The 18,432-nt window shown below is 43.9% G+C and overlaps 1 protein-coding gene across 1 annotated transcript; it reads left to right on the top strand.

Annotated features, from left to right (window-relative positions):
- The first annotated feature begins 2,603 nt into the window (after positions 1-2,603).
- Positions 2,604-5,039, top strand: LOC127301403 (serine/threonine-protein kinase RIPK). The gene is made up of 4 exons (XM_051331631.2): positions 2,604-3,201; positions 3,304-3,439; positions 3,834-3,970; positions 4,109-5,039. Exons 1-4 carry the CDS (start codon positions 2,788-2,790, stop codon positions 4,796-4,798), a joined length of 1,377 nt encoding a protein of 458 aa, XP_051187591.1. The 5' UTR covers positions 2,604-2,787; the 3' UTR covers positions 4,799-5,039.
- Positions 5,040-18,432: the final 13,393 nt, after the last annotated feature.

Below are 18,432 nucleotides of genomic sequence, written 5' to 3'. Positions count from 1 at the left end.
AATGGAGAAGGCATTATTAGAATAAGTTTAGTAAGTATATCGGCCAGTGCATTTGCAAACGTGTAAGCTAGGCCGCGTCTATGTGAAACGGTGTGTCCATACAGATAGTAGTACAAGATCTTCGAAATATTTGACTTCACCTCGTTGGGAGACAAGACAGGTACAACACCTGAACTAACCACGGACTTCTTCAGGTTTGTTTAGCAGATGGAGCGTGTGCCCTTGTCATGATTCAGTTTGTCCTTTCAGCAGTGGACAAGATGGCATGTGATTAGATTTTGTGTAGTGTGGTTTAGATACGGTAGGGCATGCGCCTGCATGCAATGTATCGGGGGAAAAACGAACATCGGTCTCAATTTCTTAATCTTCTGGCACAAGCATCCCCTGAAGCAACCAAAGTACTCTATCAGGTTGATGTAGAGCACGCCAGCGTTGTACGGTGGCTTCTCCTAACAATGATTCAGGCTCAAGCCCACGGGGGTTTATCGCATCCGAGCAGTTCGATTTATTTCGGATTAAAATTGTGTCCATTTCGGTCCGTTTAAGTTGACTTGCGGACACAAATTCCTCTTATATGTTTGGATCGAGGGGGCAAACCCAGCGGCCGGACGCATTTTTATTTTTTCCCCACCTTCATAGGTGTCATGGTAAATAATCCCAGTGAACCGTCCCGCTAGATTCCGTGAAGTCGCTGATTCCCACGCGTGGCCCCTCCATGATCTTGTCGACGATGGTGATGCACCAGATGTTACAGACGAGCAGCAAGCTCTACTTATGTCGTTCGAGACCGCCCGGCGCAACAATACCGCCCGCTAGCTCATTGCTGCCGAGTGGCAGCACCCGACGGCCATGGCGGCGGTCATCCAGTCCTCCCCGGATGTTGACCACCTCGCGGCGCGCCAGGCGGTGGTGGAGGCGAGGCAGAGGTAGACACGGAGAATATCGAGATGGAGGAAGCAAAGATGGCGGAAGACACGACTGTGAGGGACATAGCTCGATGGTTTACCAACATGGATGCGGCAAGGCAGCGGCGCAAGGAGGAGGAGGACTGGGGTAGAGCCTGCCGGGAGGCCAACGGGGCGGGCTTCATGTCCCACACATGTCTAAGCTTCGCTTCGCTTTGACGCCTTGGATCATCGTCGGGTGCAGGAGGCGGTGCTCTAGGGTGTGCCATGACGCCGAACCCTTCGGCCACGCTGGGGCGGAGGAAGGCGGCCGCTAGAGCACCCGATTGCAAGTAAAGGCCATAGTAGGGCACACGAAATTTAGTACATATTGCCGTCTTAGTTTAGGTTAAACCCTCTTTGCAAAAAATGGATAATTTCAGCAAAATGTAATGAAAACTCTCTTTCTTTTTTTCTTAAGCCCCTGACTTGCGGGCCCACGAAGAACATGGGAAGACGTATGAGCTGCCCGCGACGTCTCCACACCAACGCAATCTCCACCTAAATTTAGGTCAAAAATGAGTCGGTCCACACCTTCTGGTTCATTTGCTTCGGGACGCTGGGTTATGTTTCCGTACCCTCCAAAACGGACTGGCTCAGTCTAAGCCGTTAAAGATGCCCTAATAAGGAGCCTAAATATCTTTAGCTAGGAACCGTGTTCCTTCGCCCTGCTACTAGCTAGGATTTGGCAGAAACCTAGCTTGAAATACTGCCTTCTCCCTAAAAGTTTCCTATAGGTTCTATCGATTGAACCACTTGATAATTTGGGATCAAGGATGAGATAGGATTAGGCAGCAGGCTAGGCTGACACTTTGCCCCCAAAACAATTGCCTAGATTTTCAGGTCAAAAACAAATTGCCTAGATTTTTCCAAAGGTAATCAGCAAGCTGAGATTGAGATTACTTGTAGAATTACTCTGATGGTAACAGTCCTCTGTTTCGTACCCCATGGCATTATGCTGCGAAATTAGGTTCTCCCCAGCATCTCTGTTTCGTTGTAAAGCCACCTCGGTTAATGTACACTAATTAATACCCACCAGCACAACTTTGGGCAGCATCACTTTGCGATGATTGTGCGCACCATGTGTTGCACGAAAGGAGAGATTAAATATAGACTCTAGATGCACTTGTACCGTTATATATGATGCTTGTGTTGTTAAAAACACAAACAAAGCTGCAGCTCCCGTAAAATAAGCTCGCACAGCATCATGTGCAAATCAGAATCCCTAAAGTATAGGGAGTAACAACAAGCGACAAGGCAAGGTTTGCATAAGCGATCAAATCCACGGCTGCCTGTCACACAAAACCACGTCTACTGGAAGAACAGAATTAGCCTATGAAACTGAGGAGTCAGCCTAATCCTCGTAGCCTACGTCCGTCAGTCCACCACAGCTCGCCTATAGTGAACTTTTCACCATACACGCGAATCCGCGGTACATGGATGCTAGCTAGTCTGCGAAACCGCGGGTGTGACAAAGCCCAATACTCCTGTTCCCACAATTTTTTAGCAGTCAACTCCATGAAACATAGAAAATCTACGTCGCAGCTGTAGAAAATGTGCTAGCTGTGGTTGGAGGGGTGATCCGTTCGCGCCACCAACCACCATTGCCTCTTCCCCTGTTCCATCGCGGCCATCACATCACCCGCGGTTTTGTCCCATGGCGGTGTCGAGGCGCGGACAGCCACCCGCAAGCTTATATAAAGGCCCAGCCATGGAGATACCCACTCCAAGCCAAGGCCACGCCGATCCCCGCCTTCTCTTCACCTTCTCCCGGACCCGAGCTCCCCTGCATTCGCACTTTCGCAGCTCTTGAGAGCCCAGAAACGAACCTTTCTTGACCTCCATGGCCGCGCGATCCTGGAGCCATTTCTCCTGCTGCGTCGGCGGCAGCGCTGTGGCGGACGACAACGACGACGACCGCGCGGCGTCACGGCGACGAGTCGGCCGGAAGGTCAGCCCGAGGTCGTCATCATCGTCCTCGAGGATGTCGCTCAGCAGCCTCAGCTCGTCGGGGACGCTGTCGCCGGAGGACCTGTCCCTCACGTTGTCCGGCTCCAACCTGCACGCCTTCACCTACGCCGAGCTCCGCGCCGCGACGGGGACCTTCTCGCGCGCCAACTACCTCGGCAGCGGCGGGTTCGGCCCGGTTTACAAGGGCGCCGTCGGCGACAAGCTCCGACCCGGGCTCGCCGCGCAGGCTGTCGCCGTCAAGTACCTCGACCTGGACTGCGGCACGCAGGGACACAACGAGTGGCTGGTGAGTGCAAACGCATTTCGCCAGCACGATCAGATTCTTGCCGCATCAAGTCACATTCGGATTTATGAATGGCTAACCTTATGTATGGTGGTGTTCTTGTAGGCCGAAGTTTTCTTTCTTGGACAACTGATGCATAAGAACCTGGTGAAGCTCATCGGGTACTGCTACGAGGACCAGCACCGGATGCTGGTGTACGAGTTCATGAGCGCCGGGAGCCTCGAGAACCACCTCTTCAAAAGTGAGTTCTTCGCTCTCAATTGATAATTCTGAAAATCAGTTTGGTGGTTCCTGAGATTAGCAAGATAAACAAAAGTGTTAATTTCGAAATTTGGGCCATCTGTTCTTGTCCCCTGCTCTTCTCTAAAGTCAAGAGGATAGCTGAACCACAATCTGCTTGTCCCTTTTATTCAGTTTCTTAATAAAAGGTTGTATGCATCAATCGATGCAGAAACTGTTTTTTTTTTAACGAGACAAAAAATTACCATTTTTATTAGTTAAGAAGTTTTAGAGTTTTGCCATATTGGATATTGTGGTTAAAAATTATTATCCTACCAACTTCTTTGTGCTTGCAAGTTACAACTCCTGGTCAACGTGAAGGACCAAACTAACCTGAAACATCATGTTTACTTTAGGTACTAATGGCTCTCTCCCGTGGATGACGAGGATGAAGATCGCTGTCGGGGCAGCCAAGGGCCTCGCCTTTCTCCACGATGCCGACACCCCGGTGATCTACCGTGATTTCAAGGCTTCCAACATTTTGCTCGACTCGGTAAGCCAAATGTAACTTCAGTCTTTCTGCTAAGTGACAAACCGGGTTTGAAATGCCTCTCCGATTTCAGAGATTTCTCATCTTATACCTCGCCTTGGGTTATTTCTCTTACCAAAATTGAAATGTGTGATATTTCAGGATTACAACACCAAGTTGTCTGACTTTGGGCTCGCCAAGGATGGGCCTCAGGGCGATGAGACACATGTGACGACGCGTGTCATGGGGACACACGGCTATGCAGCGCCAGAGTACATCATGACAGGCCACTTGACCGCCAAGAGTGATGTATATAGCTTTGGTGTAGTGCTCCTAGAGCTTCTTTCCGGGTTGCAATCAGTGGACCGCGCGCGGCGGCCGAGGGAGCAGAACCTAGTGGAATGGGCTCGGCCGTACCTCAAGCACCCTGACAAGTTGTACAAGATTATGGACCTAGCTTTCGAGTGCCAATATTCATGCAAAGGTGCCGAGGTGGCAGCGCTGGTGGCGTACAAGTGTCTTAGCCAGAACCCTAAATCTAGGCCCACTATGAAGGAGGTGGTCAAGGCCCTTGAGCCCGTTCTTGACATGGAAGACTTCTTTCCTGGGGGCCATTTTGTGTTCACAATTATTGTGGAGGAGGACAAGGTGGTGGACATGACGGTGGAGGTCGAGGAGAAGGAACTACACCATCGCCAAAACTGTGAAGACAGGCACCGGCAGAAGTACCCTAACTCGGTGATCCATACCGGCATTGTGCTCCACGGAAGTGATGGTCTAATTACAGGGTTGAACGGTGCGCATCGGCGGCAACAAAGGTTGTCGAGCTACCGCCGTGAGAGGGGTGTTTAGGACTACGATAGGGAAGTGAGTAGGATAAAATGGTATGTATATCCATACTATGATGTGACACAATGTCAAATCAGTTTGTTTTAGATTAGAGGATGTAATTCTTTTTTTCTTGGTAGTGACAATGGGTGTTAGGTAATATAGGATGCAAAAGTCTGGTATTGATTTTGGCAGGGATTGTTGTTCATAGCTGTTGTGTACAAATGACGGACGCAGTTAAAATGGATGTCCGGTGTTTCTTTCAGTTTGCTCTTTAAAATGTTGGTCCAATATTTTCAAGTTTTCGCAAATGAAGTAAGAACATATAAAACTTCCAAAATATTGTTCTTTGGGAAAGGATGGAGAATAATGCAACATGAAACTGACACCGTCACAAGTTGATGTTGAGGGCATCCGGCAAATACTAGCAAGTTGCACTAAACTATATCAACAAACATGGATGGCAGGGGACAGAGGCAAGCAGACGTCACCTAAAAAAATGAAGGTTGACACAAAAGTCAAGATGACCTTTGCAATATTAAGCTTCAAAGCGTGAACCTGTTTTTTTTTTTTTGAAATGGGAGCATCGCCCCAGCCTCTGCATGTAAAGGATGCACACAGCTTTTTTTTATTAAATTATTCGCAAAGCCTTACAAGGGAGATACAAAGATCAACTCGAAGCCACCTTTTTAGCAACAACTCGCTATACCTACAAGAGCCATGAAGGGGGTAACCATGAACAGGGCCATTACACCAACGCACATCATCTAAAAACTGAATGCCTTCCCAAGCCGCCCATTGGCGGGTGAGAAGCACAACCTGTCAAGTGGACCCTGATCGTATGCCATTACACACGACACAGAAATCGCTACCGCCGTCTTCCTCGCACCCATCTTCACGAGGGATCACAGCATTGACCTTGCCACTGTCGTCGATGTCACCATGACGCCAGACAGCTCCACCATCCTGCACGCGTCCAGCTGTCCACGCCCGTCTTCGATGCGCTGCAGCTCCACGCCGCCGAGAATCATCGACGTTAACGTGGTAGATGAACACCACTCCACCAAGATCCACCTCCATCCACTGAAAACATCCATTGGCCTCTCTGACCATGCACAACTCCATGAATGATGCCCTCGGTAGGGAAACGACGTGGTAGCGCCGCCATCATCCAATCCATGGATCTAGGGTTTCCCCTGGAGCGGCACGAGTGGGTAAACACGGGCTGCAATGGCGATGCCTTCAACAAGGTAACGACGCGTGAAACGCCGCCATCACCCGCCGTGACCGGAGTCGGGGCTCGGTTTTCATCGGCATCCACGCTTTCCCAACTCGCCTTCTAGACCAACCGGCCAACCACCTCCGGCGAAGGAGGAGGCCGCCACCACCATGCCCAGGGCAGCCGCCCATGGCGTCCTCGTGCCTCGGAACAGCCCAGAAACCTGCATGAATCCGGCGTCGTTGTCGATGCAGCAGGATGACCGCAGCCCTCCCGAGCCAGTCAGGGCCCAGATTGGACCCGAACCACCATCGCCGCCCGCCAAACGCTGGAGATCATCGGGGATATCTGGTCGCCACTGCTCCATGGCACCACCGTTGACCAGGACGATGCGGATCTCCGCCGCCCGCGGTGCGAAACCGCGCCCCCACGCCTGTCGCGGTCGAGGAAGTCCGCCGCCGCCGCCACGCCTCTAGGGCTTTGCCCGGTGGCGCCTCAGGCGGCGGTGGGGGGAGGGAGGCGCCCAAGGGAGGGGGAGGGGCGCAGCTGGGGGCCGCCCGGCGCGGCGCCGCCGCGCAGCTGCGGGAGGGTTAGGTGCGGGTGCGAGTGCGTAGCGTGCGGGTGCCTTCGTGAACCTGTTCATAAAAGTATGTTTTGAATAGCTAGCTACTGGTGGACCTCGTCTACCCTATGTGAGGCCGCAGTGGGAAGGGAACCCCTCTCTCGCCACTCGCCATCTTCTTTGGTGACGGCCAGCTTCCCTTGAGGCCCTACGCGTGTTGGCTGCCGACCTAGACGTGCGCGATGGGAGGATTTGTAGAGTCTTTCTTTTTGGATTAATGGATTTTTCTTGTGCAAAATCATACACTCGGTAAAGATTTATGGTTCGGAGGGGTGCGAATACACTCGGCAAAGTATTTGGATTTGACATGTGTCGAAGAAAACACTCGTCAAACCAGTTTTCCACATGGCCTTCTCGTTTGTGGCGCCTCCCGCAAAGTCACTTTTTTTATCGAGTGGTGCCTTTTCACACATGGCAAAAATATTTGCCTAGTGTTTGAGAAATACACTCGACAAAGTCCCTTGGCCACCGCAATCTTTGTCAAGTGTTCCTCGCCAACTGTAACACACCGTAATGTATCTTTTTTTCGATAAGGGGCGTTTTATTACTCAAAAAGTTTTAAGTATTACACCCAGCCTCTACATAACTAGGATGCACACAGCCGTTTCGAAGTCTAGGAGCCATCAACATACGATTAAAAAAGATAAAATCCAACTACTATGACACTCCGTTGGTTTCAATTCTCCTACTATGCAGCCACCCATGTTGGGAAATAAACTCTGTGGCCGTGTTCTCCAATCGTGTAGACACCTCCATAAAGAGGTCACGATCCTCCAAACGCTGAAGTGGCGACCATGAATGGAGCAAAGCCGTACACCGGTAGATGACCTGCATAGGAGAAGAATTTTTGTCATTAAAAGCCTTGTCATTCCTACATAGCCAAACCGGCCATGCAACCGCAATCGCTCCCACTCTGATAATCGTTTTGTACCTAGAATCCACCTTAAGCCAATTGCCAAAAATGTTTGCAATGCTACGGGGAGGATATAAGGTAGAACCTATCTGAATGATTGACCATATAGATCTAGCAACACGACAGTCAAAGAAAAGTTGTTTTATTGTCCCTTCCTCGTGACAAAACACACATTTCGTACAGCCTTACCAGTTGCGCTTAACAAGGTTATCTTTAGTAAGAATCACACCTCTACGAAGATACCATGCAAAGACCTTTGTTTTGAGAGGTATCTTCATATTCCAGATGGATTTATTATTTAAAACCGGATGTGTAGATAGGCATAGAGCTTTGTACATGGAGCTAACCGAAAATATGCCATTTTGGGTGAGACTCCAACGAAATTCATCCAGGAATTTAGCTGGATAGAACCTAACTGCTGAAGCAGTTCATTCCAGGAATCTAGCCGAGGACCGACAAGATCAAGCCTAAACGTGATAGAGGGGGAGAAGATTCCATCACCTTCTGCAAAGTATCCCCTTTGTGACGAACAATAGTGTACAAGGCCGGATACTGTTCAAGAAGAGTGGTTGTTCCCAATCATATATCCTCCCAGAAACGTATCTCCGCCCCATTCTTAATGGAGAAGGACTCAAATGGGAAAAAGTACTTCTTTGTTGCCATTATGCCGGCCCAAAAGTGTGAATCTCCAGGTTTCCACAGAACCTGGGATATCGCCTTTGAGCCAACGTACTTTTTCCGCAAAAGTTGTTGCCATACCCCATCCTCTGTTAACAACCTGGCTAGCCATTTACCGAGCAAAGCCATGTTCTTAACTTCAAGATCGTGAACACCAAGTCCACCTTGATCTTTTGGACGACATAAAACACTCCATTTAGTTAACAGGTATTTTTTCTTCTCACTATCCCTTTGCCAAAAGAATCTTGATCGAAAATAGTCCAATCTATGCAAGACTCCTTTTAGTAACTAGAAGAAAGAAATCATATACAGTACCATGTTTGTGAGTACCGAATTAACTAGAACTAATCTTCCACCAAGGGATAGTAATTTACCTTTCCAACTAGTAAGACGTTTTTGAAGTCTTTCTTCAACAATTTTCCATTCAGCTAAAGTGAGTCTCCGATAGTGAATCAGAATGCCCATGTAGCTAATTGGAAAAGAACCTATCCCCCAACCAAATAATTCAGCATATGAGTTGGCTTCATCGACGGCTTCACCGAAGCAAAACAATTCGCTCTTATGGAAATTAATCTTAAGACCGGATAACTGCTCGAATGCTGAAAGAATTAATTTCAGATTTTGTGCCATTTCCAAGTCATGATCCATAAATAGAATTGTGTCATCGGCATATGATACGTCTCCGACGTATCGATAATTTCTTATGTTCCATGCCACATTATTGATGTTATCTACATGTTTTATGCACACTTTATGTCATATTCGTGCATTTTCTGGAACTAACCTATTAACAAGATGCCGAAGTGCCAGTTCCTGTTTTCTGCTGTTTTTGGTTTCAGAAATCCTAGTAATGAAATATTCTCGGAATCGGACGAAATCAACGCCCACGTTCCTATTTTCACCGGAAGCATCCAGAACACACGAGAAGGACCAGAGGGGGGGCACTGGGCCCCCAGACCATAGGCCGGCGCGGCCCAGGCCCTGGCCGCGCCGCCATATGGTTTGGTCGCCCCTTCGACCCTCTGACGCCGCCTCTTCGCCTATATAAAGCCCCTGGATCGAAAACCCTGATACGATGGACGAAAACCACAGAAACCTTCCAGAGCCACCGCCATCGCGAGGCCAAGATCTGGGGGACAGGAGTCTCTGTTCCGGCACGCTGCCGGAGCGGGGAAGTGCCCCCGGAAGGCTTCTCCATCGACACCGCTGCCATCTTCACCGCCATCGCTGCCTCCATGATGAGGAGGGAGTAATCCACCCCCGAGGCTCGGGGCTGTACCGGTAGCTATGTGGTTAATCTCTCTCCATGTACTTCAATACAATGATCTCATGAGCTGCCTTACATGATTGAGATTCATATGAGTTTGTATCACAATTCATCTATGTGCTACTCTAGTGATGTTATTAAAGTATTCTATTCCTCCTACATGGTGTAAAGTGGACAGGGTGTGCATCATGTAGTTCTTGGCTTAGTTTATGATCGTGATCCCTTATGGATTGTGAAGTTAACTATTACTATGATGGTATTGATGTGATCTATTTGGTTATGTTGATCTATCTTACACTATAAGGTTACTAAAATATGAACATTAATTGTGGAGCTTGTTAACTCCGGCATTGAGGGTTCGTGTAATCCTACGCAATGTGTTCATCATCCAACAAAAGTGTAGAGTATGCATTTATCTATTCTGTTATGTGATCAATGTTGAGAGTGTCCACTAGTGAAAGTGTAATCCCTAGGCCTTGTTCCTAAATACTGCTATCGCTGCTTGTTTACCTGCTTTATCACAAGCGTTACTACTGCTGCAATACTACCACCATCAACTACACGCCAGCAAGCTATTTTCTGGTGCCGTTGCCACTGCTCATATATATTCATACCACATGTATTTCACTATCTCTTCGCCGAACTAGTGCACCTATTAGGTGTGTTGGGGACACAAGAGACTTCTTGCTTTGTGGTTGCAGGGTTGCATGAGAGGGATATCTTTGACCTCTTCCTCCCTGAGTTCGATAAACCTTGGGTGATCCACTTAAGGGAAAACTTGCTGCTGTTCTACAAACCTCTGCTCTTGGAGGCCCAACACTGTATACAGGAAAAGGAGGGGGAAGTAGACATCAAGCTATTTTCTGGCGCCGTTGCCGGGGAGATCAAGACACGCTGCAAGGGGAGTCTCCACTTCTCAATCTCTTTACTTTGTTTTTGTCTTGCTTAGTTTTATTTACTACTTTGTTTGCTGCACTAAATCAAAATACAAAAAAATTAGTTGCTAGTTTTACTTTATTTGCTATCTTGTTTGCTATATCAAAAACACAAAAAAAAAATTTAGTTACTTGTTTTACTTTACTTAATATCATGCATGTTTTTATTTCACTAGTTTGGCATAATGGACAAGAATGATCTTCTTATTCTATTTCCTGATTTAAAACATGGATTGTTTGATGCGAAAATTAAAAAACCTATGGAATCTTATTTGCATGCTGGTAGTAATATTAGTATGAACGCTTTGAACACCATTGTTGATAATAATATAGAAAGTTCTAAGCTTGGGGAAGCTGGTTTTCATGATCTTTTTAGTCCCCCAAGCATTGAGGAGAAAATTTTCTTTGATGATACTTTGCCTCCTATTTATGATGATTATAATGATAGTGGTCTTTTGGTGCCACCTACTATGAAGAGTACATTTTATGATGATTATAATATGCCTCCTATATTTGATGATGAGAATAATAATGATAGCTACTTTGTTGAATTTGCTCCCACTATTACTAATAAAATTGATTATGCCTATGTGGAGAGTAATAATTTTATGCATGAGACTCATGATAAAAATGCTTTATGTGATAGTTATATTGTTGAGTTTGCTCATGTTGCTACTGAAAGTTATTATGAGAGAGGAAAATATGGTTGTAGAAATTTTCATATTACTAAAATGCCTCTCTATGTGCTTAAATTTTTGAAGCTATACTTGTTTTATCTTCCTAATCTTGTCACTTTGCTCTTCATGAATTTATTTGTGTACAAGATTCCTCTTCATAGGAAGCATGTTAGACTTAAATGTGTTTTGAATTTGCCTCTTGATGCTCTCTTTTGTTTCAAATACTATTTCTTGCGAGTGCATCATTAAAACTGCTGAGCCCATCTTAATGGCTATAAAGAAAAGAACTTCTTGGGAGATAACCCATGTGTTATTTTGCTACAGTACTTTGTTTTATATTTGTGTCTTGAAAGTTGTTTACTACTGTAGCAACCTCTCCTTATCTTAGTTTTGTGTTTTGTTGTGCCAAGTGAAGCCTCTAATCGAAGGTTGATACTAGATTTGGATTTCTGCGCAGAAACAGATTTCTATCTGTCACGAATATGGGCTGTTTTCTCTGTAGAAAAATCAGAAAAATATGCCAATTTACGTGCGTGTTCCTCAGATATGTACGCAACTTTCATTAGTTTTGAGTTTTCTGATCTGAGCAACGGAAGTATTTATTAGAAATTCGTCTTTACGGACTGTTCTGTTTTGACAGATTCTGCCTTTTATTTCGCATTGCTTCTTTCGCTGTGTTGGGTGGATTTCTTTGTTCCATTACCTTCCAGTAGCTTTGGGCAATGTCCAGAAGTGTTAAAAATGATTGTGTCACCTCTGAACATGTGAGTTTTTGATTATGTACTAACCCCTCTAATGAAGTTTATGAGAAGTTTGGTGTGAAGGAAGTTTTCAAGGGTCAAGAGAGGAGGATGATATACTATGATCAAGAAGAGTGAAAGCTCTAAACTTGGGGATGCCCCGGTGGTTCACCCCTGCATATATCAAGAAGACTCAGGCGTCTAAGCTTGGGGATGCCCAAGGCATCCCCTTCTTCATCGACAAATTATCAGGTTCCTTCTCTTGAAACTATATTTTTATTCGGTCACATCTTATGTGCTTTACTTGGAGCGTCTGTATGCTTTTATTTTTGTTTGTGTTTGAATAAATTGGATTACATCATGCTTGTGTGGGAGAGAGACATGCTCCGATGTTGCATATGGACAAGTATGTCCTTAGTTTCTACTCATAGTATTCATGGCGAAGTTTCTTCTTCGTTAAATTGTTATATGGTTGGAATTGGAAAATGATACATGTAGTAATTGCTATTAATGTCTTGGGTAATGTGATACTTGGAAATTGTTGTGCTCATGATTAAGCTCTTGCATCATATACTTTGCACCTATTAATGAAGAAATACATAGAGCTTGCTAAAATTTGGTTTGCATAATTGGTCTCTCTAAGGTCTAGATAATTTCTAGTAAGGTGTTTGAACAACAAGGAAGACGATGTATAGTCTTATAATGCTTGTAATATGTCTCTTATGTAAGTTTTGCTGTACTAGTTCATCCTTGTGTTTGTTTCAAATAACCTTGCTAGCCTAAACCTTGTATCGAGAGGGAATACTTCTCATGCATCCAAATCCTTGAGCCAAACAACACTATGCCATTTGTGTCCACCATACCTACCTACTACATGGTATTTCCTGCCATTCCAAAGCAAATTGCTTGAGTGCTACCTTTAAACAATTCAAAATTTATCACCTCTGATTTGTGTCAATGTTTTATAGCTCATGAGGAAGTATGTGGTGTTTATCTTTCAATCTTGTTGGGCAACTTTCACCAATGGACTAGTGGCTTCATCCGCTTATCCAATAATTTTGCAAAAAGAGCTGGCAATGGGATTCCCAGTCCCAAATTAATTAACAAAAATAGACACTCCTCCATGGTATGTGATTGTTGGACGGCACCCGAAGGATTCGGTTAGCCATGGCTTGTGTAAGCAAAAGTTGGGAGGAGTGTCATCATAATAAAACTAAAATAAAAAGGCACTCCTTCATGGTATGAGATTGTTGGCAGGCACCCGAGGATTCGGTTAGCCATGGTTTGTGAAAGAAAGGTTGGAAGGAGTGCCATCCAAAAATAAAATAAAATGGGAGCCGCTCTTTGAAGGTTTGTCTGGCAAGGGGGTTAGAGTACCCGCTACCATTCGTTGACAACAACATACACCTCTCAAAACTTTATTTTTATGCTCTCTTTATGTTTTCAAAACCAAAGCTCTAGCACAAATATAGCAATTGATGCTTTTCCTCTTTGAAGGACCATTCTTTTACTTTTATGTTGAGTCAGTTCACCTATTTCTCTCCATCTCAAGAAGCAAACACTTGTGTGAACTGTGCATTGATTCCTACATATTTGCATATTGCACTTGTTATATTGCTTTGCATTGACAACTATCCATGAGATATACATGTTACAAGTTGAAAGCAACCGCTGAAACTTCATCTTCCTTTGTGTTGCTTCAATGCCTTTACTTTGAATTATTGCTTTATGAGTTAACTTTTATGCAAGACTTATTGATGCTTGTCTCGAAGTACTATTCATGAAAAGTCTTTGCTTTATGATTCAGTTGTTTACTCATGTCATATACATTGTTTTGATCGCTGCATTCACTACATATGCTTTACAAATAGTATGATCAAGGTTATGATGGCATGTCACTCCAGAAATTATCTGTGTTATCGTTTTACCTGCTCGGGACGAGCAGAACTAAGCTTGGGGATGCTGATACGTCTCCGACGTATCGATAATTTCTTATGTTCCATGCCACATTATTGATGTTATCTACATGTTTTATGCACACTTTATGTCATATTCGTGCATTTTCTGGAACTAACCTATTAACAAGATGCCGAAGTGCCAGTTCCTATTTTCTGCTGTTTTTGGTTTCAGAAATCCTAGTAACGAAATATTCTCGGAATCGGACGAAATCAACGCCCAAGTTCCTATTTTCACCGGAAGCATCCAGAACACACGAGAAGGACCAGAGGGGGGGGGCACTGGGCCCCCAGACCATAGGCCGGCGCCGCCCAGGCCCTGGCCGCGCCGCCATATGGTTTGGTCGCCCCTTCGACCCTCTGACGCCGCCTCTTCGCCTATATAAAGCCCCTGGATCGAAAACCCTGATACGATGGACGAAAACCACAGAAACCTTCCAGAGCCGCCGCCATCGCGAGGCCAAGATCTGGGGGACAGGAGTCTCTGTTCCGGCACGCTGCCGGAGCGGGGAAGTGCCCCCGGAAGGCTTCTCCATCGACACCGCTGCCATCTTCACCGCCATCGCTGCCTCCATGATGAGGAGGGAGTAATCCACCCCCGAGGCTCGGGGCTGTACCGGTAGCTATGTGGTTAATCTCTCTCCATGTACTTCAATACAATGATCTCATGAGCTGCCTTACATGATTGAGATTCATATGAGTTTGTATCACAATTCATCTATGTGCTACTCTAGTGATGTTATTAAAGTATTCTATTCCTCCTACATGGTGTAAAGTGGAATGAGGTGTGCATCATGTAGTTCTTGGCTTAGTTTATGATCGTGATCCCTTATGGATTGTGAAGTTAACTATTACTATGATGGTATTGATGTGATCTATTTGGTTATGTTGATCTATCTTACACTATAAGGTTACTAAAATATGAACATTAATTGTGAAGCTTGTTAACTCCGGCATTGAGGGTTCGTGTAATCCTACGCAATGTGTTCATCATCCAACAAAAGTGTAGAGTATGCATTTATCTATTCTGTTATGTGATCAATGTTGAGAGTGTCCACTAGTGAAAGTGTAATCCCTAGGCCTTGTTCCTAAATACTGCTATCGCTGCTTGTTTCTTGTTTTTTACTACATTATCGCTGCAATACTACCACCATCAACTACACGCCAGCAAGCTATTTTCTGGTGCCGTTGCCACTGCTCATATATATTCATACCACATGTATTTCGCTATCTCTTCGCCGAACTAGTGCACCTATTAGGTGTGTTGGGGACACAAGAGACTTCTTGCTTTGTGGTTGCAGGGTTGCATGAGAGGGATATCTTTGACCTCTTCCTCCCTGAGTTCGATAAACCTTGGGTGATCCACTTAAGGGAAAACTTGCTGCTGTTCTACAAACCTCTGCTCTTGGAGGCCCAACACTGTATACAGGAAAAGGAGGGGGAAGTAGACATCAAGCTATTTTCTGGCGCCGTTGCCGGGGAGATCAAGACACGCTGCAAGGGGAGTCTCCACTTCTCAATCTCTTTACTTTGTTTTTGTCTTGCTTAGTTTTATTTACTACTTTGTTTGCTGCACTAAATCAAAATACAAAAAAATTAGTTGCTAGTTTTACTTTATTTGCTATCTTGTTTGCTATATCAAAAACACAAAAAAAAAAATTTAGTTACTTGTTTTACTTTACTTAATATCATGCATGTTTTTATTTCACTAGTTTGGCATAATGGACAAGAATGATCTTCTTATTCTATTTCCTGATTTAAAACATGGATTGTTTGATGCGAAAATTAAAAAACCTATGGAATCTTATTTGCATGCTGGTAGTAATATTAGTATGAACGCTTTGAACACCATTGTTGATAATAATATAGAAAGTTCTAAGCTTGGGGAAGCTGGTTTTCATGATCTTTTTAGTCCCCCAAGCATTGAGGAGAAAATTTTCTTTGATGATACTTTGCCTCCTATTTATGATGATTATAATGATAGTGGTCTTTTGGTGCCACCTACTATGAAGAGTACATTTTATGATGATTATAATATGCCTCCTATATTTGATGATGAGAATAATAATGATAGCTACTTTGTTGAATTTGCTCCCACTATTACTAATAAAATTGATTATGCCTATGTGGAGAGTAATAATTTTATGCATGAGACTCATGATAAAAATGCTTTATGTGATAGTTATATTGTTGAGTTTGCTCATGTTGCTACTGAAAGTTATTATGAGAGAGGAAAATATGGTTGTAGAAATTTTCATATTACTAAAATGCCTCTCTATGTGCTTAAATTTTTGAAGCTATACTTGTTTTATCTTCCTAATCTTGTCACTTTGCTCTTCATGAATTTATTTGTGTACAAGATTCCTCTTCATAGGAAGCATGTTAGACTTAAATGTGTTTTGAATTTGCCTCTTGATGCTCTCTTTTGTTTCAAATACTATTTCTTGCGAGTGCATCATTAAAACTGCTGAGCCCATCTTAATGGCTATAAAGAAAAGAACTTCTTGGGAGATAACCCATGTGTTATTTTGCTACAGTACTTTGTTTTATATTTGTGTCTTGAAAGTTGTTTACTACTGTAGCAACCTCTCCTTATCTTAGTTTTGTGTTTTGTTGTGCCAAGTGAAGCCTCTAATCGAAGGTTGATACTAGATTTGGATTTCTGCGCAGAAACAGATTTCTATCTGTCACGAATCTGGGCTGTTTTTTCTGTAGAAAAATCAGAAAAATATGCCAATTTACGTGCGTGTTCCTCAGATATGTACGCAACTTTCATTAGTTTTGAGTTTTCTGATCTGAGCAACGGAAGTATTTATTAGAAATTCGTCTTTACGGACTGTTCTGTTTTGACAGATTCTGCCTTTTATTTCGCATTGCTTCTTTCGCTGTGTTGGGTGGATTTCTTTGTTCCATTACCTTCCAGTAGCTTTGGGCAATGTCCAGAAGTGTTAAAAATGATTGTGTCACCTCTGAACATGTGAGTTTTTGATTATGTACTAACCCCTCTAATGAAGTTTATGAGAAGTTTGGTGTGAAGGAAGTTTTCAAGGGTCAAGAGAGGAGGATGATATACTATGATCAAGAAGAGTGAAAGCTCTAAGCTTGGGGATGCCCCGGTGGTTCACCCCTGCATATATCAAGAAGACTCAAGCGTCTAAGCTTGGGGATGCCCAAGGCATCCCCTTCTTCATCGACAAATTATCAGGTTCCTTCTCTTGAAACTATATTTTTATTCGGTCACATCTTATGTGCTTTACTTGGAGCGTCTGTATGCTTTTATTTTTGTTTGTGTTTGAATAAATTGGATTACATCATGCTTGTGTGGGAGAGAGACATGCTCCGATGTTGCATATGGACAAGTATGTCCTTAGTTTCTACTCATAGTATTCATGGCGAAGTTTCTTCTTCGTTAAATTGTTATATGGTTGGAATTGGAAAATGATACATGTAGTAATTGCTATTAATGTCTTGGGTAATGTGATACTTGGCAATTGTTGTGCTCATGATTAAGCTCTTGCATCATATACTTTGCACCTATTAATGAAGAAATACATAGAGCTTGCTAAAATTTGGTTTGCATAATTGGTCTCTCTAAGGTCTAGATAATTTCTAGTAAGGTGTTTGAACAACAAGGAAGACGATGTATAGTCTTATAATGCTTGTAATATGTCTCTTATGTAAGTTTTTCTGTACTAGTTCATCCTTGTGTTTGTTTCAAATAACCTTGCTAGCCTAAACCTTGTATCGAGAGGGAATACTTCTCATGCATCCAAATCCTTGAGCCAAACAACACTATGCCATTTGTGTCCACCATACCTACCTACTACATGGTATTTCCTGCCATTCCAAAGCAAATTGCTTGAGTGCTACCTTTAAACAATTCAAAATTTATCACCTCTGATTTGTGTCAATGTTTTATAGCTCATGAGGAAGTATGTGGTGTTTATCTTTCAATCTTGTTGGGCAACTTTCACCAATGGACTAGTGGCTTCATCCGCTTATCCAATAATTTTGCAAAAAGAGCTGGCAATGGGATTCCCAGTCCCAAATTAATTAACAAAAATAGACACTCCTCCATGGTATGTGATTGTTGGACGGCACCCGAAGGATTCGGTTAGCCATGGCTTGTGTAAGCAAAAGTTGGGAGGAGTGTCATCATAATAAAACTAAAATAAAAAGGCACTCCTTCATGGTATGAGATTGTTGGCAGGCACCCGAGGATTCGGTTAGCCATGGTTTGTGAAAGAAAGGTTGGAAGGAGTGCCATCCAAAAATAAAATAAAATGGGAGCCGCTCTTTGAAGGTTTGTCTGGCAAGGGGGTTAGAGTACCCGCTACCATTCGTTGACAACAACATACACCTCTCAAAACTTTATTTTTATGCTCTCTTTATGTTTTCAAAACCAAAGCTCTAGCACAAATATAGCAATCGATGCTTTTCCTCTTTGAAGGACCATTCTTTTACTTTTATGTTGAGTCAGTTCACCTATTTCTCTCCATCTCAAGAAGCAAACACTTGTGTGAACTGTGCATTGATTCCTACATATTTGCATATTGCACTTGTTATATTGCTTTGCATTGACAACTATCCATGAGATATACATGTTACAAGTTGAAAGCAACCGCTGAAACTTCATCTTCCTTTGTGTTGCT

The sequence above is a fragment of the Lolium perenne genome, chromosome 5 (genome assembly GCF_019359855.2).
Source record: "Lolium perenne isolate Kyuss_39 chromosome 5, Kyuss_2.0, whole genome shotgun sequence".
NCBI lineage: Eukaryota > Viridiplantae > Streptophyta > Magnoliopsida > Poales > Poaceae > Lolium > Lolium perenne.
This window is presented reverse-complemented; position numbering and strand designations above follow the sequence as displayed.

Excerpts from the sequence above, each read along its gene's own strand:
- LOC127301403 (XM_051331631.2), top strand. The coding sequence starts at position 2,788 with ATGGCCGCGCGATCCTGGAGCCATTTCTCCTGCTGCGTCGGCGGCAGC. Across the intron at positions 3,440-3,833 it reads CGAGAACCACCTCTTCAAAA|GTACTAATGGCTCTCTCCCG; the intron begins GTGAGTTCTTCG and ends TGTTTACTTTAG. Across the intron at positions 3,971-4,108 it reads CCAACATTTTGCTCGACTCG|GATTACAACACCAAGTTGTC; the intron begins GTAAGCCAAATG and ends GTGATATTTCAG.